The following is a 27,632-nucleotide window of genomic DNA, read 5'->3' as shown; positions in this document are numbered from 1 at the left end:
CCTCTGCCATGTAAATGTGGATTTTTCTACCACAGGCGAAGCGGCGGTAAACTATGTACGTACATATAACTTGTTTTGCACCGTATTTAGTAAACTATGCTAATCGGATTTAAAAGTGCATAGCTCCAGCGGCTTCCTCATATCGGAAGGAAGAACATTCCAGAAGGCCGCAGAAGCGCATCTGAAAGCGCGCGATGCCGTGACCTTCTCTGTTCGATGGCGAGCCAAAACCCGCCGCGAGGATCACCGGAAAACCCAGATGAGTGCGACTGCATCGCTGTTTGGACCAGGAAGATATTTCGGCTGGACCCAGCGAGGTGGAAGCACGTTTCCCTAATTACAATCAGGGCCAACGAGTAAACACGTTTAGGGCAGCCGCTGGCTTGCCGATAAGCAGTGTTCATTCACGCGTCCCCACATCCCGCTCCTCTCTTCAACCCAAAACACGGCCGTCCACGCCGATGTTCTCGACCTGGCGACTACGCCGGGAAGTGTAGGGTGAAGATGGCCTCGTGCGACGGGGGGAAGGGAAGCTCCGGCAGCAGCTGCACGGCGCCTGTTTCCAGCTCCAACACCACGGCACAGTTCTGCTCGGGGGCGGGCATGGCGATGGCCGTCGGACCGCCGTTCCCATCGGCCCCCGCGACCACGGCTGCCCCCTGCCCCACCAGGCACAGTTTGGGGAGTAGCGCGGGCCTGCTCCATCGGCCCTCTTGAGGCGAGAAGCTGAGCAGCACGCTGCTGTCGTTGTTGCAGCCCAGCACGTAGAGCCGCTCGGCCGCCACCATGCAGTAGAGCGCCGGCAGGTCGACGGCGGCGCGCGTCAGCGTGGGCAGCACCTCGCTCCAGCGGTCGCGCGCCACCTCGTAGCGCAGCAGCAGCTTCTCGCCCGTGCGGGCGATGTTGCCGATGGCGTAGACGTCGTCCCGCAGCGTGGCCGCGAGCGGCACGTCGTGCGTCATCGTCATCGAGAAGGTGAAGTCGGTGAAGGGCAGCGACGACACGAACGTCCACGTGTCGCCAACGGGGTCGTAGCGCTCCACGGCCGAGTAGACGCGGGTGCGCGCGTCCGGCGACGTCAGCGCGTCCAGGTACCAGCCGCCGAGCGCGAACAGGAAGCCCCGCGCCACGGCCAGGCTGAAGCGCCGCCGCCGCTTGCGCATGCACGCCACCTCGGCCCAGGTGTCCGTCAAGGGGTTGTAGCGATAGGCCAGCGAGCGGAACTCGGAGCGGGAGCTGCCCACCTGGCAGTGCCTGTGGCCCCCGATGATGTAGAGGTAGTTGTCCAGGACCGCTGTGCTGAAATTCCACTTGTCAGAGGCGAAGGGCAGCTCACTTCGGCGCAGCCATGCCCCGCTGCTGCGGCCCGCGGCAGCCGCACCGTCGCTCCCGGGTGTCCGGTCGCCCGCCACGTTCGTCTGCGTACCGCCGGCATCCCAGAAGCGACCACCTCTTGAGGCCTCGTCCCCGTCAGCCCTCACACTCAGATGGTAAATGCACCTGCCGCTTCCGTTTGCCAGGTGGGCGGGAACGGCGCACTCCTTTTTCAAGACGCAGAGGTGCCTGGCGCCTTCAGTCCGCAGCCTTCGGATCTTCTCCACCTTCTCGGGCGGGAGGCGCTTGCCGATGTTGCCCAGCTCGAGAAAGTTGCTGCTCAAATACGAGTAGGCAGCTGCCAGGGCTTCCTCGCAAGCGATCGACTCGGCAAACTCCAGGAAGGACCAGCAGTTCCGGCGGTCGAGAATTCGGCGTGCGTATGCGCCGCACTCCTTCAGCAACCCGGGCATGACCAGGTAGTTTGCGGTCTCGATGCACTCGCACACGATGTCGGGCGTCAGCAGCGGCAAGCGGCCGTCGTGCACGAAGTCCAGGATGGGCTCGAGGATCTCGCACGGCACAGAGCTGAGGTCCACCGTCCTCTGCTCGTTCTCCTGCATGCGGGACCTGAACAGGGCCCTGAAGTACTCGCTCTGCTCGCACAGCCTGTCCCTGCGCAGCCTGAAACGCCGGCGGGAAGCCAGGATGTCGACCAAGTCCAAGCCATCCCCCGCCGTGTCGTCATCCTCGGACGTGTAGACTTTAGTGTCGAGACGCAGCGCGCTGCGCTCGGGCACATAAGGCGGCTTCTTGCCCGCCACCGTCTGGCATCGGCTGAAAACCGAACTCAACCATCGCGGGAGAAAGCTCACGGCATACGCGACACTGTCGCGTACGGCCCGCAGCAGGTTTGTGGCGAAAAACGTCACCAACGACAGAATATTCGGGCCGTTTCTTCTCATCGTCGTGCCGTGCTACGGAAGCTCCTACTACCGCGCTTACGGCGTTAACTCCGCTCCGCTATTTATAGAGACTCTGTGAGTATAAATAGAGCGGATGAAAGCCAATGCTTGAGAGATGAGTGGCAGTAACAAACATGGCACTGCTGTTGATTTCTCATGCATTTTGGTTCATGTTAGCTTTGTGTTTTATTCCATTCACGAGACAACATTAGCTTAATTTTCATGACTTCTGAAGCAATGCACCAGGCCCACCCAGAATGTACAACGCGTAAGCTTCGGCATCAATGATTTAACAAATTTATATTGATGCAATTCTCTTTGTTATCTATCTTTTGTGTTTTTAACAACACGTTGCAGTGGAAAACAAGATGATCAAAATCAACAATGACAACAATGGCCACAAATTGATTTACTCTTGTACCTATTGATCACATCATTGACTCAATTACGAAACGGCAGGGCCAGGCATCATTATATCACGCATGCATTCATCACAGCCTTCTTTTGGGGTTTTTTTTCCCCAGCTGCTCGTTTAAATGAGTGTACAGCAATGAACAAGCAAGTGCAGTTCATGCATTAATTACGTGAATACACAATCGCAATTCTCCCCACCCCCCCCCCCCCCCGTTCATCCGTGTTGACAGTTTAACGTTTGTGTATTTGAATACTGCATCTGTACAAAAACGAATCTGTATTTTGTATCTGGCTTTTCATTACTGCACCACCACTATACATGCCAGCGCAGAATTAGAAATACCTTTGTACTCCGACTGTACAAAAGAAAATAGTGTGATAGGTGTGTATGATGACAACATTACGTGTGAATGTTAGGGAGTTCGTGCACACGTGCAATGTACACGTGGCAGCGCTAATCCGATTCTATAGCATTTCTACAGGAACGTACTTGTAAATGGAATTTTTTGCACACACAAAAGCCATATTTATACCCTTATATTCGGCCGTTGCACCACCCAACTATAATATTTTGAACATTACCAGCCGCAGAAATGTATTAAATTAATAGCCGCCCACATGCAACCATGGTCTAGGAGGCTTCCGTTACAAAAGACACACTCCTAATGGGCTTTAATTCTAGATTTGAAGCTTTCGTGACTGCAAGGAATCATATTCTTAGGTTTTTTCGGTAAAGTCACGTAGGTAAAACATCAAAATTAATGAAAATAAAATAAAATAAAACAAAAAATCACGACTTGATGCAGCTAATTCGGCTGTGACGGTCCCACCTGATGACGGAGACTTGTGTTGCCTCCGAAACGTCGTGATTTTTGTTTTATTTTATTTTCTTTTCATTAATTTTGATGTTTTACCTACGTGACTTTACCGAAAAAACCTAAGAATAGAATATCCTAATGGGCTCTTGACCCGGTTAAACAAACGACGGCGAATTGAATTTTCTCGCAAGTTAATTACGCCGTGGCTACTACACAAGGTGGGTAGCGCAACCCGTGTGGTCGAAGGGGGGCAGGGAGGTAAAGATCATCGCTGAGATGGTTGAGGGCTGCGAGGGGTCACGCCGGGGGGTAGAGGTTACACCAGGAGACGTTCCCAGCCGCAGACTAGGCTGAGGAACGGGCCCAAGTCACCTTGGGGCATCCACAGCTGTAAGCCCCTGTATGGGGGGATTGACTTCTTCAGAAAAATGCATGGTGAGGTATTTCATACACTGTGCATAGCACTGTGTATTGTGATATTAGTTTCTCTGCCCCTACACATTGGGGGAATGATTATTCTGTGTGTGTGTGTGTGCATGCATTCATGCAGCAGGGTATACATTTTTATTTTATTTTACGCGGCCAAAAAACCCAGAGGTACATCTAGATGCAGTTCTAGCATGACAAGGTGACATATAATAAGGTTGGCACAAACATAAACACCTTGCAGGATAAAGCAGGAAATTATTATTATTATTGGGATTTATCATTTACATTGTTACATTATTTTCCAGTTACCATCGAGACATTAGCACGGCTGAGCATGTAACCCCATTGCTTATGATAACAAGTCGGTGCAAGATGTCCGATGTATATTCATCAAACGCCACTTAACATAACGCAATGCATGTCTCGAGATACGCACGCATAATAAATAGCAATTCACAGCCCCTTTTGCCAATGTACTGCTGGATGAAGACTTTAACATATGGGATTGGTCCCGGGAGTTGTCTGACCATACTTCACCACCGTGGTCAGTGGAGGTAGGATGACGAGATGGCCTAAGACTGGTAAGATGCCGCTGGTTTTAGCCGTGGCCACTAATGGCGCTCAGGTCAAAGGGTTCACTGCTCCGTGTGCTGCCAAGCTACGCCATCATTCCCCACACGTGAATTTGGTGTTATGTAAGTCAAAATGTGTTTTGTATACATGAGTCTAATAATAATGACAGCAACAACAATTTACGTAAGACGTTCTACACGAGTACAGTGTTTCCATTATTGAACAAATCAGACGACCTGTTCTCTCTGTAAAAAAATAATCTAATTTAATTTGAGCGAAAGGAGGGAGAATGTCCCCAGCCAATGCGTTGTTCGCATGGCTTCACCGCGCGTCTCCAGCACAGGACACATTTCCACGTGCGAGCCCGGGCCTCTGCCGCGGTAATATAAATAACCTCGCTCTCCCTCAGGTAATGTGAAATCACTAGCCACATAAACCCCAGCGCATCAGTTCCCCTGGCGCTGCGCGCGGACGCGGGGCCACAGGCGGCACGAAACAAGTATAACCCGTAAAAACAAAGTTTTTCACTATAAATCCTTTATATGCGTGGCGGCTAGAGTCCTCTCATCCTCTGGCTTGAGATGGCTGCCACCTATAGGTCAGATGATTGCATGCCACCATTAAGCAATTGGTAATTAAATATAATATTTTTGTCCTAAAAAGTGTAAAGTTATGGAAACATTTTTTCACGAACATTAATTGTCACGCACAACGAGTCTGTGTGGAAAATGTCAGCTCGATTGGATCATGGGAAGTGGGTTAAAAAACGACCGAAAGATTTGCACGGTCGTAAGCAAGCAAGCAAGCGCGCAAGTGAACTTAATATAAAGGATTTAAAAAAGAGACATTTATCGTCTGCAGTTCATGACGATGAGCACAATCAATGGCGCTTCGCCAGCTGGGGATGGGCCGTGCGCGGTTTTGCTTTCAACAACTTGAGGGTGACTCGCAGCAGCAGCAGCAGCGTGCCAACAGTGTGTCAATGTACGTGTGCGTCTACGCAGCAGTGTGTCAATGTACGTGTGCGTCTACGCAGCAGTGTGTCAATGTACGTGTGCGTCTACGCAGCAGTGTGTCAATGTACGTGTGCGTCTACGCAGCAGTGTGTCAATGTACGTGTGCGTCTACGCAGCAGTGTGTCAATGTACGTGTGCGTCTACGCAGCACTCGCACACTCTAGATCCGACATCGATTGATGACACGGTCGGACAGATGACCGATCAGAAAGTATCACACTGAGCCACGTGTTTGGACAGCCAATCCCGAGGACCCAGGACCAATCCCACCTGTTGAGGCCTTCATCCAGCAGTACATTGACACACGGGCTGTACGTACATTACTGTGTCTTGTGCATGCATGCGTAACTCAAGACATGCATGGCGTTACGTTAAGTGGCGTTTGATGAATAGGCATTGAATTGGACATCTTGCACCGAGTGATTATAATAAGCAATGGGGTCACAGCCTCAGCTGTGCCAATGTGTCGATTCCGAGACCTGTAATTTCTGCCAGTCCACTCGTGCAGTTTTCTCGAGATAACCATTCGGGTCTTCATGGTGCACGTGGCTGTCCTCTCCTGCGGGGAATACAAACTTAGTAGCCAATCTTGACTGTCTCTGTCTTTATAGAGATACGAGGACTAATCCCCTCCACCGGACCCCTCCTCACTCTGTTGGCCACTCCGTGTGAGAGAGGAGAGAGTGAGGAGGAGGGGGGGATCAGGGGGAGGCAATGAGTCCACCTACGTTTACAAAGATAGAGTGGCCACTCAACATTCTCTGCAGACCAGGACACAGCGTGCACATCATGAAGACCTCCTGAACTAACAGGTAACCCGATAATTCTGGCGCGTGGAAAGGCAGGAATGAAAGGTCTCGGCATTGGCTGTAGAAATGTCCGGAGATAAAATGACTACGGTTTGAGGGCGCATCTTCTTAGCGAGCTCTTTCCTTACCTATAATTGTTTCGCCATTAAGTCTAAATCCAAACTGCTATCATGGATGTGTTTAACCGAGCCTGGCGTACACTCTGCCGTTGGCCATTGGTCGGTTAGCATTGAGAGGGCGGAACTCCGATCGTGGGTCAGGCGCTGGAGAGCAGTTAATTTATATAAAGAATGTGAAGCTTGTTTTTATATGTTGTGCTCATGTATTTTTCGGTAGTTGGAAAAAATAGGTACAGTAAAACCTTGGATTGCGAGTAACTTGGTCTGCGAGTGTTTAGCAAGACGAGCAAAATTTGTAAATAAATATTAATTTGATAAACGAGCGAGGTCTTGCAATACGAGTAGTACGCATATACACTTTGTCTGCCGAGCGTCACGTGATCACAACTGATATACGAGTGCTTTGGATTACAAACACGTTTCCGGAACGAATTATGCTCGCAATCCAAGGTTTAACTGTATTGGCCACTGGATGTCTCGTTTATAAAATCACACCGTGTGTGTCGCTTAAAAGATACTGAACTAAAGTTAAGAATGAAAGCTAACAATAGTGACACGGAGGCCTGTCTAACCACTAAGGTCACGAGGTCAATTCGCTCAATCAACAGATACGGGTGTCAAGAGGAGGACGTAAGGTTAAAGAAATCTACTTACTGTAGAGCCATGAATGCTATAAAGGACCTTTGTCCGAAACGTCCATTATAAGGCAGTGTTAATGACGATCATGGTGATTTGTTTTAGTTGTGCCTGAGTCACGTTGTATACTACTTCCTGTTAACAAGTATTGCCTTGCTCTATCGCAACATTGAAGCCGGGCGTCAAGGTAACACTTGTGCCAGAGACCAAGAAGGACCTGGGTTCAATTCTCGACTCAGGCACTTTCAGTTTCCTCCTCCCATAGCTTTAAAGCATATAATATAGTTGGCAAAACATCCCAATCAAGGGCGCTCTTGAAAAAAATATATACTTTTCAGACCAAGTGTGCTTTTTCTGGGTAAATGAGTAATTATAATATGTATGTGAACTGTGGCTTAGGAGGTGGGAACCATAAAGCCAAACATCCCCATATCCCTCAGGCAAAAAAGACCTCAGGCACTTTTACTTCAGGCATGGGTGGAACCCTCGCCTTCAGGGTAAAATTCTACCGCAGGTCCCTAAATCTATGAGGAAATTCAAAGAATGATTTATTTGCGTGCGGGAGTTTAACGTCCCTGCTGTTGTAAACGAGACATATGCGTCTCTGTGGACCTACTGGCTAACATGTGTTCCACATAAACACTCACGTAAACAGTGAAACACATCTTTGAAGCTGCATTTCCAAAGAAACGAAGCCTACAAAATAAAAATATGCACTACGATCAAATGTATGCATGACGATTATATCCCGAGCTATAACGCATAAATAAATTACACCGTCAGGATGTGATGGGCTACGCGAAACGGCCAATAATGATGACGACACATAAAGCCAGCTTGCCGGCGTTATCTAGTGTTGCTCGCTGCCACTAATTCCACTGCGCGCGTGGGTGCGAGCGATGCCAGCAGGCACCTGTGTAAGCGATGATGCCACCAAAACCAGTGGCTTCGGCCAAGGAAGCTGAGCCGCTGGGTAGCCATTTTTAAATCCTTTATATTAAGTTCACTTGCTTACCTGCTTGCTTGCGCGCTTACGACCGTGCAAATCTTTCGGTCGTTTTTTAACCCACTTCCCGTGATCCAATCGAGCTGACATTTTCCACACACACTCGTTGTGCGTGACAATTAATTTTCGTGAAAATTTTTTCCAAAATTTTACACTTTTTAGGAAAAACAAATTATATTTAATTACCAATTGCTTAATGGTGGCAGGCAATCATCTGACCCATAGGTGGCAGCCATCTCAAGCCAGAGGCCGAGAGGACTCTAGCCGCCACGCATATAAAGGATTTATAGTGAAAAACTGTTTTTACGGGTTAATTTTTTCCCCCTCGCGTTTTACCACGGCAAAAGAAAGCACCGGCGAAAGATCCGCCATTAGCGATGTCTTCAAACGTAAACAATATCAAAATTTATTTAAACGCTCCGGCCGTAACAATTACTGCTTTGCAGCAGACGGTGGCGAAGAAAAGTTTGAATCGACGGCATGTAAATGTGAAAATGTCAACGTTCGCATAACCTGATTGGGCACGTGTCAAATAAAAATTAGTAAAGGGCTTATGAAGGCCATATTGACAGTGATAATCGAACTGTTTGTCATAAAGATTATTACATTTTAACTGGCTCTCGTTTTCTGCCTCCAAAATATGAAAAGGTCACGAATTTCATGGAGAACCTACGAATGGTCACCCTCAAAGGTCAGCGTTCTAATATTGGCGGTTTTCATTGGTCCAGTTGTAATGTGACAAAGAGGCCAGCGGAAATTCTAATGCTACCCCCTACCCCAATCCTGCATAATGCATAGGCATAAATATGCTAAATCCCTCTTGATATGCAAATTATTTTGTCAAGGCGCTCTTCTTCCCCCTCCAGCCCAGCTTATATAAACGCTCCAAGCTTGGCAGTGTCTCATTCTTCACCTGAGGACGGCTGCTTGCGTTGTAGCCGAAACGTCGTGAGAATTATTTTATTATGTTTTATTTTTATTATTTTATTATTTTCCTTCTACCTGACTTTACCGAAAGAACCAAGAAGATGACTTGTTGGCTTCGCCAATGACATTTGGCACAAAAATGTAAACTATAATCTCTGCTACTCAGCAGGCCCCTTCATTGACTGTACATCTCCTGCATGTTTCTGACTTTGCAGTGGCCCTTTTGCAGCAATAATCGGATCACTGTGTGGTATTTATTGGTAACACGTGGAAATCTTCCTCAGGGTCGAGAATGATGAATTTAATTCCACAGGAAAGCCTCACAGAATCTCAATATTCTTAAGACATCCTGCATTTGGGGATGTTTGGTCAATTTAATTTATGACCGGCATGTGGGAGGAAACCGGGGACTACCCAGAGGGGATAACACTCAAAGCTTTGCACATACAGTTTCAATCTACAGATACAGCCAATTTCACGGAATAGTCTATTGACTAAATATCATGCTTATAACACCTCGTATGCACTCACCAGGCTCAACCCTGCTCAGCCTGAGATCCAACACAACTATGGCATATTCAGGGTGAAGTGATTGTAGAATTAGTTAAAATAACAACAACAAAAACACTGAACACACTGGCAGCCATTGTGGTGTTCGTTGCTTTTTCATGAACTAAGGGGGAAAAAACTCCGGCGCCGGCAACTAAATTGGGCTAGTGCCGTGTTTTTTCCCCCACAATGCAGTGGCACTAATTGATTTAGAGTTTTCTCCGTCAATCCAGAGGGTCGCCTTCATTGCGAACGTACATATCCGATGGGACAACCCCTTGTTGGATGTGCGTGGTTGCGCGTGGAAGCCGCGCAAGGCCGATAGATTAACTGCGCGGTGAATAATTTTTATAGGCTCATTAATTCTACGCTCGACGCTTGACGTGGTTGAAACGTAACAATCCACCGGGCCCTCGGGCAAAGGTGCAAAAAGTCTCCGCTTGGGTACATAGCCTGAGCACAGCATCAGATGTTCAGATCAAACGGTTGGTTGCGTTCATCAACATCCAATACCCGAGTGCGTTAGCTGAAATCTACTATATACCAAATATGTTCGGAATATTTTCCCTCCACTGTTATGCTTTACAGACATGGATATACTGTATCTATATCGCTCCCCTTTTACATGTTGCAATGATTTCCTGCCCAAAGCAAGTGCTTTTGATCGTTACCTCCTGTTTCAAATAAATGTTGTGCTTTTGCTCACATTTTAGGTTTCCGTTTAACTTCATGCTGCACCTAATTGCCTGACTGTCTAACACTGACTCGTCCGTTTTATCCAGACTTTTCCCCCTGTACACCAATCATTCATGATTTAGTAATTTTGATAATTCGGTATTGTGGCTTTCGACCAAGATCTCCTCTGTAAAAGAGACCGTTAAGACTCAGTGGGCTCTTTTTCTTTGATTGGGTGCTATTGTGAACAGAAGGCATATCACGCATTAGTACATCTAATCAGCACGATCATTGTGGGTTCACCGCAGCTCAAACACTCAGTCCCCTACAAGGCGCGTGGTGATGTTAGGAGACGTCCACGTGTGAGCTCGCCATTTGAAGGCCCGGAGACTCAAAATCGGTGATCTCACTGACAGTGTGCATCAGGGAGGCAGCTCCAGATTCGGACAGCAGAGTGAAAGGAGGCTTCTGTCCCGGGAGCAATGTTTTGACAACTCGGGGGCCAAGGGCATAACCTGGTCGGGTTGTGCATAATCTCTGGCCTGGTTTAAACACTGTTTCACTCCCAACTCTCCTGAGCGTGTCACCACGTCGCGAGCACGCCGACAGGGATGCAAGATCAACGCATTAATTGTCACAACGTGCACCTCGTGGTAAATGAAGGCAACCGACCCGCCGTGCTTAATCGGCGACACTTGGAATGTTAAATATCTGAAGCTGTGCTGCTAAGTGTAACCTAAAGTCACATTTTACTTTCAAAGTGGCGTGCGATGTTTATCCGCCCAATACGTTGTAAAAGCAAACAAACACGTGCACAGTTTATTCGCGTCTTCGTAGTTCTTATTACAGTTTTAATTGTTCGTGAAATTGAGTGCCTACTCGAGCCATTGAAATGTAAGTGCAGGCCATTTACATGTTATGCCTGCAGTTTCAGGAGAAGCAGTACCCCGTGAGTGGTGCTCTTACGCATTTAAAATGTAACAAAAATCTCTGAGAAGGGCGATTTCATATTTCTTTGTATAAAAGGACTTTGCGTGATGGAAATGTTTCAAATCGTAAAGTTGACAGAAACGCAAGTGCACCGTGCAATCGACAATCATGCCACACCTACTTTTACACATAAATCTATATATGTGAGAAATATATATGATGGAATGTATGCCCTGAAAAGCCATACTTTAAGCAGAACGTAATGAAAGTGGAAGGCAAAGGTGCGGCCCTGAAATCGCTTGCCAACACCACTGCTGGCAGAAGGACCTCTACTGGAGCGAACTCCACTGAGTATCCGGCCTGCTCTTGCACGTTGACCAGCCGTGTAGGAGAGGTGGGCACACCCACACTTTACCCCACCACGTGCAGGCTGCCAATCTACCAACGCTGCCAAACCCATTTATACTTCTAGATTTGAAGCTTTCGTGACTGCAATGATTCATATTCTTAGGTTTTTTTCCGGTAAAGTCACGTAGGTAAAACATTAAAATTAAAACTAATAAAAGTAAAATAAAATAAAAAATAAAATTAAAATCACGACGATTCGGAGGCAACACAAGCTTCCGTCTTCAGGTGGAACCGTCACAGCCCGCTTGCTGTATGAAGTAAATGAGAGATTCCAAGAGATACTACCCCGTATATATACTGGTTGAGGGGGGGGGGGATGGGCCAGGACAGGCCCCCTTTTTATTATTATGGTAAGGTTGGTGCGGCTTGAGACTACGGCTAGTCTACATAACAAAGGACTGAGCCTTTGTTATGTAGACTGGCTGAGAGGGGGGGGGGGCTGCTGTTTGGACAGAGGCAGGCGTTGGTGGTGGTGGGGGGGGGTTGCCAATTTTTTCTAACTACCATGTAGAAAGATGGAATCTTACCGGCGACCCTGGATTGCGGAGCGCCCTGTTGTGCTCACCACACTACACGCCACGGCAGGTCGCGACGTGAAAGTGCAGTTACTCGGAGGAGAAAGAATACTGAATGCGATGGAAGTTGTTTCCAACCGGCGCAGTGAAAAATTGAGTGTCCCGCTCATCCGGCGATTCTCTTGCCTGACAAGAGGCAGAATCTCACTCACCGTGTAATTATTTCCACATATATATAAAAAATTTTGTTATCAGGCCTGTTTCATCGTTGCTTCACATGTGGACCAGTAAAGGAGGCATTGCCCAGCAGCGTTTGCGCAGAGCGGACGGCCCTGGTGATGAGTTACACGCCGTTCATGCGGAATTATTTGCCGCAGTGAGTGAATGACGAGAACGATGCCATTGCCGCGCGCGCCAATTTGCTCCAAAGTTATCCTGTTCTTGTTCAGCCCAGCACATGCACAAGGCACGAGATCACTGACCTAGCGTCTCAGTACATTTGGCTGCGCATGAGGCCAAAACGCGTTCCAATGCCGAGTGATGCGGTATTTCTTTGTTTCCAGGTCACACTTTTTATATATTTTTTTGCGTGAAACCAACAGTGCGTAGAATGCCACCTAAAATTATGGAAAGAGAATAGACTTCCCGTGTAAATTTCGATTTAAAGCTTTCGTGACTGCAGGGATTCATCTTCTTGGTTCTTTCGGTAAAGTCACGTAGAAGGGAAGTAATAAAATAATAAAAATAAAACATAATAAAACAATTCTCACGACGTTTCGGCTACAACGCAAGCAGCCGTCTTCAGGTGAAGAATGAGACACTGCCAAGCTAGGAGCTTATATATAAGCTGAGTTGGAGGTGGAAGAAGAAGAGAGCCTTAACAAAAGAATGTGCATATCAAGAGGAATTTAGCATATTCATGGGAAATGCGTAGGAGGTGGGGGGGGGGTTTCAAAGTCATATTATGCCCATGCATTATGCAGGATCAGCAGCACCAAAGGGAGGGGGGCGGTAGCATAATGCATGGGCATAATATGACTTTGAAACCCCCCCGCCCACCTCCTACGCATTTCCCATGAATATGCTAAATTCCTCTTGATATGCACATTCTTTTGTTAAGGCTCTCTTCTTCTTCCACCTCCAACTCAGCTTATATATAAGCTCCTAGCTTGGCAGTGTCTCATTCTTCACCTGAAGACGGCTGCTTGCGTTGTAGCCGAAACGTCGTGAGAATTGTTTTATTATGTTTTATTTTTATTATTTTATTACTTCCCTTCTACGTGTCTTTACCGAAAGAACCAAGAAGAAGACTTCCCGTGCTCATGTAATTCGCACTCCTCGCATAAGTCAACAGATTTGCTTTGATGACTGGAAACCAAAAGGGCCGCTCGCTCACAGGGAACACGTTTGTATACGCAAAAAAATCATACCGCCTACCATTCTCACGTGAACTTCTTTCGCACCGTTCGTAGCCAACTGTGCTTATCGGAGGTGCGGGGCAATATTTGGCATTGCACATTTATTCCATTCACGCTCCACTCTGCTCACAAGCGAGGTTGAACCTCGCGGTCACCTCTGATGATCACATTTAGGAGACTGTCATTTGTTAGATGGAAAATAAGGACGCCGTAAGGTCACTTTCAGGAGTATTCCACCGTGCGATTGCTGCATGACGCACAAGTGCAGATTGCCCCGGCAAACGAAGGAGAGTTTTAAAATAAAGCTTTAATAATGACAGCGACTTGTTCACATGTCAAAGTAAAAAAAAAACCTGCCTTGTGTTAGGACAATTGTCCTTCGGCCCAATAGCTGGAAAACGAACAGAATGAAACACACGATGAGGAATGATGGCGGAATGATACATCGTGTGAAGAGGCACTTGGGCCTCTACACGGATGAGAGCTGCTGGTTGCAAGGTGACTTGGGGCAATTCCTCAGCTGTGTCGGCGGCTGGGAACATCTCCTGGTTTAACCTCCACCCCCCAGCCCGACTCCCTTGATTTAGCCAGGCGAGAGCTGCTTGCAATTCGAGTACGACACATTGTACACTCTTCTTGGTTCTTTCGGTAAAGTCACGTAGAATGGAAATAATAAAATAATAAAAACAAAACATCATTAAATAATTCTCACGACGTTTCGGCCACAACGTAAGCAGACGTCCTCAGGTGGAGAACAGGTCTGTCGAGAAGACAGAGTCTGAATGACACCCCAGGCTCTATCTTCTCGACAGACCTGTTCTCCACCTGAGGACGGCTGCTTGCGTTGTGGCCGAAACGTCGTGAGAATTATTTTATTATGTTTTATTTTTATTATTTTATTATTTCCATTCTACGTGACTTTACCGAAAGAACCAAGAAGATGAATCCCTGCAGTCACGAAAGCTTTAAATCGGAACATTGTACACTTACGCGAACTAACCCAAAAAAACACCTCTATTATGGATAATATTGGTCGCGAAAGCCTGCGTGTTAAACTGAGCAAGCTCTTTATGGAGCGAGTGGACAGCTGCTATTTTTAATCCAAGTTTTAATTGTGTCGTCATTAAAATGTTGGATTAAGGTAATAACATCGATGCACAAACGTCTTTTCATGAACTGACATCACGGTTTCTTGAATGTGTGATCTTTACGGCATTTTAATGCAAGTGGAACAGTTTTGTACATCACGAAAAAAAAGGTCGTGATGTCACCATGGGACCTTTCAACTCTGCCCACGCTATCAAAATCTATAAGTTCATCACTAATGAATAATAAACATCCATGTGACGTTGATAAAGTGTATGCTTGTTGTCTTGGGAGGGAGTAATAAAGAAAACATCTTCATAAAATACATTGGATAACTTTAATACAAAGCTATTATGATGTAGTTAATGAACACCTTTGAATATTTACAGTTAATAATAGGTGAAATAAATTCAGGATATAAAAATATTTTTTATCACTCTACATCGCAAAGTTGGCTCATGCAGTTTTCTCAATTTAACCATTTTTGATTGGATTGCCTTATGATGTGAAGGACAGAATACTTTCAATCAGTGCGTATTACCTGCAAAAGAATGAAGAGTCTGAAAGATGGACACTGACAAAGCAAATGGAACAAAAGTTTGAAAGTATGCAAAGAAGCATGAGGATATTCTTGGTTCTTTCGGTAAAGTCACGTAGAAGGGAAATAATAAAATAATAAAAAAATATCAAACAATAAAAATTCTCACGACGTTTCGACTGCAACACAAGCAATCATCATCAGGTGTGAAATCAACAGCAAGAAAATTTCAAATTTTCTTGAGAATTTTATTGTTTAATATTTTTATTATTTCATTGTTTCCCTTCTACGTGACTTTACCGAAAGAACCAAGAATATAAATCCCTGCAGTCACGAAAGCTTTAAATCAAAATGTAAGCATGAGGATGTGCATGCTTGGAATGACACCGAGAGACGACGGGAGGTACAACAAACGTATCAGAGAACACACGCAGATCAGGGACACCAAACAAAAGCAAAGTGGAAGAGGTGGCCGGGGTGGTTCAAAAGGACGGCGTGATGCTGGGTTCGAATCTAGGCAGCCTTCTGTGATAAAAAACCGGGCTCTCAAATGTACTGAGACTTATTTGCCTAAATTCCAGGTTTAAAAATTACAAACTTTCGATGCCAGCGTGTATTTCCTCTACTCGCTTAACAACCAAATCACTTAACGACCGATTTCGTGGAACCAAATTACCGTCGTTAAGAGGGGGTTCTACTGTATATGATAAAAAAAAGACAGCGGATGGAAAAACAAGTTTTTACCAAAGGTACAAAACCTAGTAATTTCTAGATGTCACATTTATATATACGCTTGTTTACATGCCTATTTTAGTGAGCGCACATTGAGACACACGTTCATGATGTGCGCGACACATACCTTCACAACATCATCATCATCACCATCATCAATCATAACGCACCCTCTCGTCTCATCTTTGGTCACGTGCTGCTCCTCATCGTTCATTCACCTCATGCTACATCGGATGTGCCCCGACTCCCACACGACATCCTGAGATGTTTCGTTGCATTTACGCGCTCTGTAACATCTGATGTAATCGTCTCCATGCCTGACACGCGTACCCAACTGCGTATTTAGGGTGCTTATGTATTATACATGCAACTACAATATTTATGCATTTATTCAAGCTGCCGTGTTTAAAATATATATATATATTTTCCCAGGAAGCAAAACTGGGATCCACACCATGTCATTTATTTGCATGCCCCCTGGCAGTGACACTGGGTCATATTCCATTACAGATAGGACAGAGAACTCATACATTCAAGATGCATTAAATAAAAATGACTTCACGCAGCATGTAACATACGTTTGGGTGAGCGTCCTGCAGCGCACAGCACTCTGAAGGTCAGCCAGGTAATAACACGCACGGGAACAGGCACACACACTGCGCAGACCTCTTTTATCGTTCGTCTCACGAAGGCACACTTATGGATTTGGTTAAAGAAGGTCACGTGCTTGCATTATTTTCCTATTCATTTGCGTGAATGATTGCCGTTTCTTGTGCCCGGCGCTTCCCCGATGGGTCCTCCAATAGGCGCCATGGTGGCGAGATGTTGACTACCTCGCCTGGTATACAGGAGGGTCATGGGTTCGATCCTGACCCTGATGCCTGCTGTATATTTGGAGTTTGCATGTCTCTCTCTCTCCCTGTGGTCGCGTGGATTTTATTCCAGGTTCTCAAGTTTTTCTCTCCACATTTAGAATCAACGCCATGCGTTTTGAGTATTCGGCTGCTATCAATGTCCACGTGATGATAAGCCCACTTCGTTGGGCTATCATTCGTGATTTAGCCAGGTCGCGTCTGAAAACGAGCTACATTTCGCTCAGCGGGACTTACGTGGTAAAATAAAATAAGATAGTTCGGTTCAATTTTAGATCAAAGTGCGATGTTTCTCCCTGCCGTGAGATTTTTAGGTACGGACTCCAAGCGCCCGTTTCAGACTTTGGTCTCCGTGTCCAGCAGCTCATTCCCGGCTCCTGTTCACAAAGCCCTCGCTTCGACTCAAATCTGGCTTCTCAAAATCGTGTTGGCCATGGCCTGCGCTGGGACTGTGACAACACACGGGAGAAGCCGCTTCGTTCCATACCCTTTGGGGTTTGTATTTTAGCCGAGCCTGGATGAGAAGTGCAAATGGGCAACAGCAACTCTATTATTAGAGCATATGCTGCACCTTAACTTGGTTCGACTGATTGGCTATGAGTAAATTCAGGTTTAAAATTGAAATAATAATAAAAAATGTATCGTAAAGTATGGCGCAACTGACACTGTCGGCTGTTTCTTCATTGCATAAAAACTATACCCAACCCCCAACTCGTAACATTGGAGATGGAAGGAGAGTTTAAAACATTTTTAAAACTGGCATAGTGAACATTTTTATTGCCATGTTTTCTTTTTTTTCACCTAGGTCAAAGATTATCAGTCATAAATAGCTCATCATCAATACCAAAGGACCCTATAAGTCCACAGAAGCAATTTCTTGACCACACAACAACAATTACTACTCAAGTGGTGGGACTGACAAACCGACTTGGAGAGTGACAATACAGGTTTCTTGATAATATATAGATGGGAATGGGTATGGTCAACAGAGGTCCATTATTATAACGTACTAGCTGTACTACCCGGCTTCGCCCGGGACTTGGATTCACCACGCCCGGCCGCCTTTGTCTCCCCAGTGGCGATGTTCACACAACCAGTTACTCGTTTGAGGCTGAGTCGACCTAGGGGAGGCCCAGGACCGGTTCAAATAATCGTCACCGGTGGTAGCCGTGAGCGGGAATCGAACTCGGGTCGCCGGGTTCGTAGCGCAGCGCGCTACCCGCTACACTACAATGCGTTACGCTTCCACATGCGCGGGTCACGTGACAGATGTGACGTCACAGCTCACTTGCCGTGCAAAAAATATATACATTAAATTTCGATTTAAAGCTTTCGTGACTGCAGGGATTCATCTTCTTGGTTCTTTCGGTAAAGTCACGTTTTTATTTTTATTATTTTATTATTTCCCTTCTACGTGACTTTATTGAAAGAACCAAGAAGAATATATACATTATTGAGCTCCCCCCCCCCAAAAAAAAATCAAGCGTATTTTATAATTGTTGCATGGTGTACAGTCTGGAAAGTACCCACATGGCAAATTTCAAGTTTGTTGCATGTCGGGAAGTACGCTAAACATTTTGAACAGACACACACATTCACAACTTTGCCTTTTATATATATGGAGATATGAGAATGGTGGTATGATCGAGAGTATGTGATAAAGACTGTTATGATGAGAATTTATTTAATTGAACATGACATTGCATTTATGACACTGCTCTAAAGATGCTCATCTACCATTACTACTAAAAACAATACTTAAATGTTCATCGTGCCTTTTAACACGTAAATATGCATTCCCTGTGTGAATACAGAGCAGTCATCATTGCTTTCACCATTAGCACAAGGTCAGGGCATAATGGGCTGGAGTTTGTTTTTGCAATACACACAATGTAGCAGTAATCGCCATCAGCCATGTGCTGGGTATTTTAATGGGGAAATGTTTTTCATACAGGGAAGCCCAGCATGGCCCCTCGCACCGGGCAGACATTCAACAGAGGGCAGACGGAGTAAAGTTTGAGTACTTCTGAACTCTTGGCCTCAACTCTCAGCACACTAGTCAAACGAATTAAACGGTGTCATGTGTACAACGCATTTAACACGGTCAAAAACATGTCTTTGTTGTTTCAGGTCACTTGGAAAGCTGAAGAAAAAATTCTCACACCGATATTTAGCAATGAGACGCGATGTCTCACTTGAACGACGCAAAGCATCTTCGGGACAAGCTCGGGGTAGATCACAATGAAATCCAGGAATAACCGCGTCCCTTCTCCCAGCTCCTTAAAACAGGTGTCATGACCTCACAGGAACAACCAATCAGATTCAAAGTAGATATCAATCAGTACAAACGAATGTATTCAAATTGTATTCTCATGTATCTGGACCAATTATTAACACTATATGCATTATTCATTATAACCGCTCATGAATATGCTCGGCTCGTGAGTGGTAGTACGGGGAAGGGACAGCCTTAGCAACAAACATAGATTCCCCCCCCCTCTTCCTCCTCCACCAGATACCAACGTCTCATCTCCTGGACCCATGTAACCCCCATGTCTCACTCACTCTCTCTCTCTGAAGCCTATGGGAAGGATGCTAAAAATAGTGGCAGAGAAGCCGCGAATGTCGTCCCACAAGCCGGGGCCGACATCCGCGCGACACGGGTCACCGTGCAAGGGCCCTGCCCTCTGGCCCTGCCGCCACAGCAGAGGCCATCGCCCCGAGTCGTGCCCCTTCATTAGTTCTGCTTCTCTCCCGTCACGACGTCTCATCACTTGCTCCGTCAACCGCCCCCGCCCCCCCCCCACCACCACCCTCACAGCCAACCACACACCCACCCACCCACAACGCTGTAACCATTCCTAGCTGCCACCAATTGTGATTCTGTTCATACTCTTTGGTTCTTTCGGTGAAGTCACGTAGGTGTATCAAATCAAATAAATCACGACGTTTCGATCGCAACACAAGCGGTCGTCCTCAGGCGGAAAGAGTATACAGTAAAACGTTGGATTGCGAGTAACTTGGTCTGCGAGTGTTTTGCAAGACGAGCAAATTTTTTAAATAAATATTAATTTGATAAACGAGCGAGGTCTTGCAATACGAGTAGTACGTGTATATGCTTCGTCTGTCGAGCGTCACGTGATCACAACTGATATACGAGTGCTTTGGATTACAAAGACGTTTCCGGAACGAATTGTGCTCGCAATCCAAGATTTTACTGTATATATCGTGATTTATTTTATTTTCTACCTACGTGACTTTACCGAAAGAACCAAAGAGTATGGATTCCTGCAGTCACGAAAGCTTCAAATCAACATTCTGTTCATAGTCAAGTGTATCATGTCATTTCATTTTTTATATCCCCCCCCTACCACCCCCCACCCCTATCTGTTGAAGTTGCTTGGAAATTGATAATTTTAAAAAAATCCCACTAAAATACAAAAAAAAAGAATTATGAGCGCACGATGAGGCGATAAGCTTCTTTGTATTCCGTTTCGTGGAATTTTTTCCGCGTAATAATACATTTTTTTACAGAGCTATTAAGATAGCATGGGCTCTACAAGAGTGGCTATTCAATCCTGATTATAGCGATCGGTCCCGCCTCTCTTGCAGTTGGCCACTAAAGGTTATCGAGCCCATTCTCAGGAGTGATTTGGGACAGCTGAGCATGGGCGATGAGACATTTCTTAATAAAATACTAAAGACGAAAAAAACTATTAGCATTTAGTTTTTTGCTGCGGAGGATGAAGCCATTCGCGGTGCAAGGCGGTGAATCTTTGTTTTCAGATAGCGCAAAACTGCATTTGAGATGTTGGGCTTAAAGCCCTTCGTGAGGCGATTCGCCAATTAATCATTTAACTTGCTACTACCATTTAGACTCGACAGTGGTATACAACACATTTATAGACTTTGTAGTGGCATACACATACAGGACAATAAATCATTACTATATATCGTGATAGCGAACGAAAACCTGATTGTAAGCCGATTAGCTGCATTTTACAACTGTCTCTTTCGCTCGCATTTTGAAAAAAAAAACATCTACACAAATCTAAAAGGTTTAATTGTCACGGCAATACTCATCCACTCTACGGAAGCTCATGCCGCAGAGCCCATGAGAATAACACCGCAGGCACCACCCCACGCAGTGGATGGACGGGTACGCTTCTTGACTTTGGGGACGCAGAAGTTTGGAAGCGCAGCCCATGCACCAGGTGTGTAACGACTGAATTGCCGGCGATTCAATTTGGGGCCGTGATTCAATTCCAGCCTCTGGTGTCTGTCTCGTAGATATCCGTTCTACTCTCGTACATTTCGACATAGGCGTTTAACGTTCCAGAAATGTGCGTACATGGTGAAAAGAAATCTATTACAAAACACAGCTCGTATCATGAGCATAAAAAGCAATTACATTTTCCGAATTGTAAGGCGCACATAAATGAGGATTACTCTATGGACTACGCAGACCGTAACGGGAATTAATAATTATTCGGCAACTACTAAAATTAAAAAAATTCTTGCTGTGGATTTCACACCTGATGATGATTGCTTGTGTTGCAGTCGAAACGTCGTGAGAATTTTTATTGTTTTATACTTTTATTATTTTATTATTTCCCTTCTACGTGACTTTACCGAAAGAACCAAGAATATGAATCCCTGCAGTCACGAAAGCTTTAAATCAAAATCTTACAACAGTTGCGAAACCCTGCCTTTACAAAAGAGCGTAAAAGTAACATCCTCTCTGCGGTGAAGAAACTGTGCGGAGCGAACAGAATGAGTTCTAAGAGCGGCGTGCTCTGGACTCTGTGGAGAGTGCAGAACGACCTCTGGGCACAGTTCAGCCGTGGACGAGTGCCCAAAGACGCCCAAGTGCGGCCATTACCGCACACGCCAAGGCAGGCGAGCGGTAAACAGCGGGCTGTGCCGAACGGCACACGCGCGCACTTACGTGCAAAAGACAACCATCTACCCCCTGGATCATGGTTCAACCGCGGGGGGGGGGCAAGTGCTGTTAGCGAGCGAGCGGCAGCCGGCGTTCCGCGCGCTCGGTCGACTCTTGTCACCCCCAGCGCCGATTGTGACATAGTCCTACAACAGGTGGTGACTTTTGGGCCGGGGCGACCTTGGAAAGGGCGTACGCCACGTGCGGACGCCGAGTTCCGTGGGTGACTTTGTGGGCCGGTGAAATTAAGCCGGGGTCACCGGGGTCGCGACGGAGCATGTGCGCTTCCACGCACGCGCACGCACGACGCGACGGCTATCAGCCGAGCAACGAATGCAGCCGATTCAAGGGTAAAGGCAATGGGCCTACGCACCCACCCCCAGTACCCCCATCCCTCACTGCTGTCACTGCTTACTACCTCAAGGTCACTCCAAGGCCAAGCGGCAGGCGGGGATGCAGCCAAACAATAAATTGTGTCTGATGCTGCTCTCCAGCTTTAACCCGTTTTGCTCTGCATTGTTGCGAGTCAGACTCGCCTCTAAAGTTTATTCTCATCTTCATCAAGGCCAGTGTGAGTGGAACGCAACTTTAGCTTCAGCCACAAAGTCAGTATTACATCGAATAAAACTTTACTTATACAGCATAATTCGTGCATAAAATGCAACACAACGCTTTACAAGACAAATTGAAAGTGACTGATACAATGTAAAACAGCAATAAGATGAATACGTAAAAAAGACGTAACATTACAATCAACTAAAAGTACAATAAAAAGCATAATAAGCACACAGTCAGGGCATCCTAATTAAAAGCCACGTTTGGCAAGTACTCTGCAAGGCAATAGAAGTTGTGTACGATGCAAATATTCTTCTGGGATGGTGCAGATAAAGGCCACAGGACCACCGATATCAGCCATGGGCAGGAATCAAACTCAGGTTGCTGGGTTCATCGTGCGGGGCGCTTCACCACGGCACACCAGCACTTCACCTGTACGTCCTTACAGCAGAGACGCCAATCACCACAGTGAGTACGACTTTTGTGGGAAGTCAAGAGTGGCCGCCCTCGGTCGTGACGAGTGCCTCCAGAATTGAGCGTGGGATTTTTTTTATCGATTTAAAGCTTTCGTGACTGCAGGGATCCATCTTCTTGGTTTTTTCGGTAAAGTCACGTAGAAGGGAAATAATAAAATAATAAATAATAAATAATAAAACATAATAAAATACAATTCTCACGACGTTTCGACCACAACGCAAGCAGCCGTCCTCAGGTGAAGAACAGGTCTGTCGTCATTCAGACGCTGTCTTTCCGACAGCCCTGTTCTTCACCTGAGGACGGCTGCTTGCGTTGTGACCGAAACGTCGTGAGAATTGTATTTTATTATGTTTTATTTTTATTATTTTATTATTTCCCTTCTACGTGACTTTACCGAAAAAACCAAGAAGATGAGCGTGGGATTTTACAGAAATGGCCTGAATGAGGGGCAGTTCCAAGCTCACGTTGGAGGGAATCCACTTTAAGCTTGATTTCGACTTTTTTTTTCGTGAAGACAACAAACTACGATTCCCTGGAGAGACTGGTCGCCCCCCCCCAACCGTGTCACAGGAATGTGTAATTTCTTAAGCTGGCTCGGGATTGTATCGGGAGACGAGTTTGCCGAGTAGAGCATAACATTGAACTTTAACTCGTGTGGCGAGCAAGCAAGCATTGCTGAACAATTACATCCGGGCCAGCAAATTAAATTTACACAGGTGATTAACCAAAAAGGCAGGTAAAAATTTACCAAAGGCTGATAGAGAGTAAAAAGATATTCATTCAAACAACTGTGCTCATGGCTCACATATTTCTTCTTGACATCACGAGCACGGATGCTAATGCAGTAAATTTGTTTACAACCATTACGTTACTATCATGGTGGTTATTTATGGTGGTTACGTTGAGTTGTATATTTTTTAATTTGATCGCAAATAATACATTTTCACCAAATTGGTCTCTGACATTGAATTTAAAAGGTTTATCTAGATGTCATGAAGTTATTTCACTGCATGCAATTTGAGCAGTTCTGACTACCTTCGTCAAATGTTTGAGATCAGTGGCTGCTTTTCTGGAGAATCAAGATTTGGAAAAAAAAAGAAAACATTTTCATTAAAATTTCAATGTCTCTCAGGCTGCGGCTCTCAAAAGTAAAAATAATAAATAAACCCTCGATATTTGATGACGAAAAAATGTCATTCCGCATCATTTAAGTGGGACGAAAAAAATAACAACGGCTGCCATCTGCCCCGTCGCTTGTGCCCAGGTTAGGTGCAACTTGAGGCAACGTGAAGTGTGGAACACTCGCGGGCAGGAGTTCATGGGACAGACCCCAGGTGCCGTTGGTTGACTGGCTGAGATGACTGGCAGATGACAAAAATCACCAAATACACACACACACTCTCTCTCTCTACCCTCCGAGCGTGTAAAAGAGTTGGGGTGGGTGGAGGAGGGTGGTGGTCATTCCCCTACGGTGTAGCACCTGGTTCTTCGTATTTTACTCATTCCCATGCCGGACGGGCGGCCTGCTGCGTTTTACGCAGGAATCGGGGAAGCAATCGTCAAAGTTGCCCGCCTCAAAGGAAACGGCTAGAGGTGTCGGTACCAAATGAAACACAACGGTCGCGATGATGTGCCTCCTTCAAAAACAAACCGTTCGTCAGCATCCAGCAGGGGAGGGACACGTGCGGGAATACGCGGCTGCACGCACGCGCAAAGACGAGGGAGCGAGCGGTCACACGGCGGTAGGCAGCGGCCGCTCGGTCGCAGCAGGGCCAGACGAACGTCACGGCGGCAGGAGCAGCGTGGCGATGGGCACCCACACGGCACGTCCACGTGCAGCCGCGCGCCGAGGGTCAGGTGCGCGTGCGTGCATACGCGCGCGTACTCACAAACGCCGTGGTTTTTTTTTTCACATTTACGTAGGATGGGTACACGCACAAAGCAAAAAATTAATATTCCCGGCGCTTCACCGCAAGTATTATTGCTGGGACAAATTCTGCATTCACTCCGGGCAGATTTGCATCGTGAGCTAATTATAAAATACGTATAACAAAAACAAAAAAATCACCGCTCATGCCTTATATTCAATTCATTGCATTTACGTGCATTTATCTATACGAGCATTTCATGTAAAGGGTACGTTTGGAAGCAGATCTGTAGACATGCACCAGATTGCATCGTTGCTCTTAGGTTTGATTAGGCAGTGCATGCATGTGTCCATGTGTGCGTGCACTTGGCCTGGCACAAGCGTCGTGGTGACGTCACCGCCACTTAGTGGCGAATGGCGGTTGTTGTTGTTGTGCGTAATTACTGTAGAGAGCGACGACCCGAGTTCGATTCCCGCTCATGGCCAATACCAGTGACGAATATCTGAACCGGTCCTGGGCCTCCCCTAGGTTGACTCAGCCTAAATTGATTACCTGGTGCAATGTGTCACCATCAGCACTATGGGGAGGCAAAGGAAGCCAGTTAAGTTGCTGGGCACAAAATCATATTCTATGCCCCCTAAGACTTTAACAGAGTTGACTACTAATAGCGCTTGCCCCAATAGCCCAGCAGACGTAATGGTGATGTTTTTCATATCCACACATACAGGAATTACACAGTCCACGTATGGGCATACAGAGACTCCTCTACTTACGAACATTCGACTGACGAACTTCCAGAGATACGAACAAATCTGTCCGTATGTCCAGTTGCCTGTTCGGACCGAGAGCCGTAAGTTCAACCGCCGTGCAATAGATGGCGGTGGTGGCATCTACATCTGCAGCAAATGAAGAACCAGTGGCATCTACATCTGCAGAACGTGAAGAACCAGTGGCATCTACATCTGCAGAACGTGAAGAACCAGTGGCACCTACATCTGCAGAACGTGAAGAACCAGTGGCATCTACATCTGCAGAATATGAAGAACCAGTGGCATCTACATCTGCAGAACGTGAAGAACCAGTGGCACCTACATCTGCAGAACGTGAAGAACCAGTGGCACCTACATCTGCAGAACGTGAAGAACCAGTGGCATCTACATCTGCAGAATATGAAGAACCAGTGGCATCTACATCTGCAGAACATGAAGAACCAGTGGCATCTACATCTGCAGAACGTAAAGAACCAGTGGCATCTACATCTACAGAACGTGGAAACCAGTGGCATCTACGTCTACAGGAGATTATACAACGTTTAAAGCCATTCCCCATGTTTAGTGTACATGCCGTACAACATGTTTGGAATCGACAGGAGTAAAGTTGGACTTATGAATGAATCGACTTACGAACAGTAACCTCTGGAACCTAACTCGTTCGTAAGTAGTGGAGTCCCTGGACATGGCACGGATATTATTACCTACGATAATCACCCACAAATGTCTGTCCGTCCCGCGCGTGACGTCACTCCACATGAGGCCCACCCCCCTCATTAATATTCATGAGCGGGTGGATTTTTACAGTAACGCAGAAGGTCGAGCTGAATTAAATAATTTACGACGCAACTCGCTTCAAATATGACGTTTCTTTACAAAAAGTGACGGTAGAAAATAAATCTACGCAGCACAGTGCTACATCCGTTGCGTGACGTCACTGCAAAAGAGCCCCCCCCCCCCTTCATTAATATTCATGCCCGCGTGGAAATTTACACTAACGCACAAGAAGGTCGCGCACTCCACATGCAGCACCCCTTCCCTCATTAACAATCATGAGCGGGTGACGTCACTCCACATGCCGCACCCCTCCCCTCATTAATAATCATGAGCGGGTGACGTCACTCCACATGCCGCACCCCTCCCCTCATTAATAATCATGAGCGGGTGACGTCACTTCACATGCCGCACCCCTCCCCTCATTAATAATCATGAGCGGGTGACGTCACTCCACATGCCGCACCCCTCCCCTCATTAATAATCATGAGCGGGTGACGTCACTTCACATGCCGCACCCCTCCCCAATAACCATTAGCGGGTGAGGTCACTCCACATGCAGCACCCCTCCCCTCATTAATAATCATGAGCGGGTGACGTCACTTCACATGCCGCACCCCTCCCCAATAACCATTAGCGGGTGAGGTCACTCCACATGCAGCACCCCTCCCCTCATTAATAATCATGAGCGGGTGACGTCACTTCACATGCCGCACCCCTCCCCTCATTAATAATCATGAGCGGGTGACGTCACTTCACATGCCGCACCCCTCCCCAATAACCATTAGCGGGTGAGGTCACTCCACATGCAGCACCCCTCCCCTCATTAATAATCATGAGCGGGTGACGTCACTTCACATGCCGCACCCCTCCCCAATAACCATTAGCGGGTGAGGTCACTCCACATGCAGCACCCCTCCCCTCATTAATAATCATGAGCGGGTGACGTCACTCCACATGCCGCACCCCTCCCCAATAACCATTAGCGGGTGACGTCACTCCACATGGAGCAACCCCGCCATCCCTCATTAATAATCATGAGCTGAACGATTTTTTCAATTGAATATTTCAGATGTACTGCAATATACACCTGTCCTGGGACGGGCAAAAAAGCTTGTTTCTTATATAACAGTGACGAATGACATCCAAAGTGTTAAGTAAAGTGGGCATGGGCATGACGGACGATGGTCAAGAACAATAATGGAGTGGCAGCCGAAGAATGGAATGCAGCCAATGGGCAGCCAATGGGGCGTCTAGGGCACCTACCGAGGAGATGGAGCGATGAAATCCGTTCACTCGCAGGAGCTGGATTGGATTGCTGCATTGCAAGATCACCTAAACTCTAGAACTCGTTGCCCTTCGAGGTTAGGGCGTCCGAAACAGGACAAATCTTCAAATCTCTACTAAAAACGTTATCCGTTTAAAATGTCTCTCTCTCTCTCTTGAGTTAATTTCAAACGTCTTTCTCGCTTATTCTTCTTTCCTGAGTTGATGTTT

General features: G+C 46.5%; 2 protein-coding genes across 3 annotated transcripts in view; both read right to left on the bottom strand.

Annotated features, from left to right (window-relative positions):
- The window catches only part of LOC144945334 (S-adenosyl-L-methionine-dependent tRNA 4-demethylwyosine synthase TYW1-like), a 140,320-nt gene that overhangs the window by 17,591 nt on the left and 95,097 nt on the right, over positions 1-27,632 (bottom strand). The gene's annotated exons all lie outside the window — the stretch shown is intronic.
- On the bottom strand, positions 475-2,279 carry LOC144945428 (kelch repeat and BTB domain-containing protein 11-like). The gene has a single exon (XM_078873943.1). The coding sequence runs from the start codon at positions 2,277-2,279 to the stop codon at positions 480-482; it is 1,800 nt and encodes a 599-aa protein (XP_078730069.1). The 3' UTR covers positions 475-479.

This window comes from Lampetra fluviatilis, chromosome 37 (genome assembly GCF_964198595.1).
Source record: "Lampetra fluviatilis chromosome 37, kcLamFluv1.1, whole genome shotgun sequence".
In the NCBI taxonomy this organism is placed as follows: Eukaryota; Metazoa; Chordata; class Hyperoartia; order Petromyzontiformes; family Petromyzontidae; genus Lampetra; species Lampetra fluviatilis.
The sequence above is the reverse complement of the archived record's forward strand: the minus strand, read 5'-3'. Positions and strand labels throughout refer to the sequence as shown.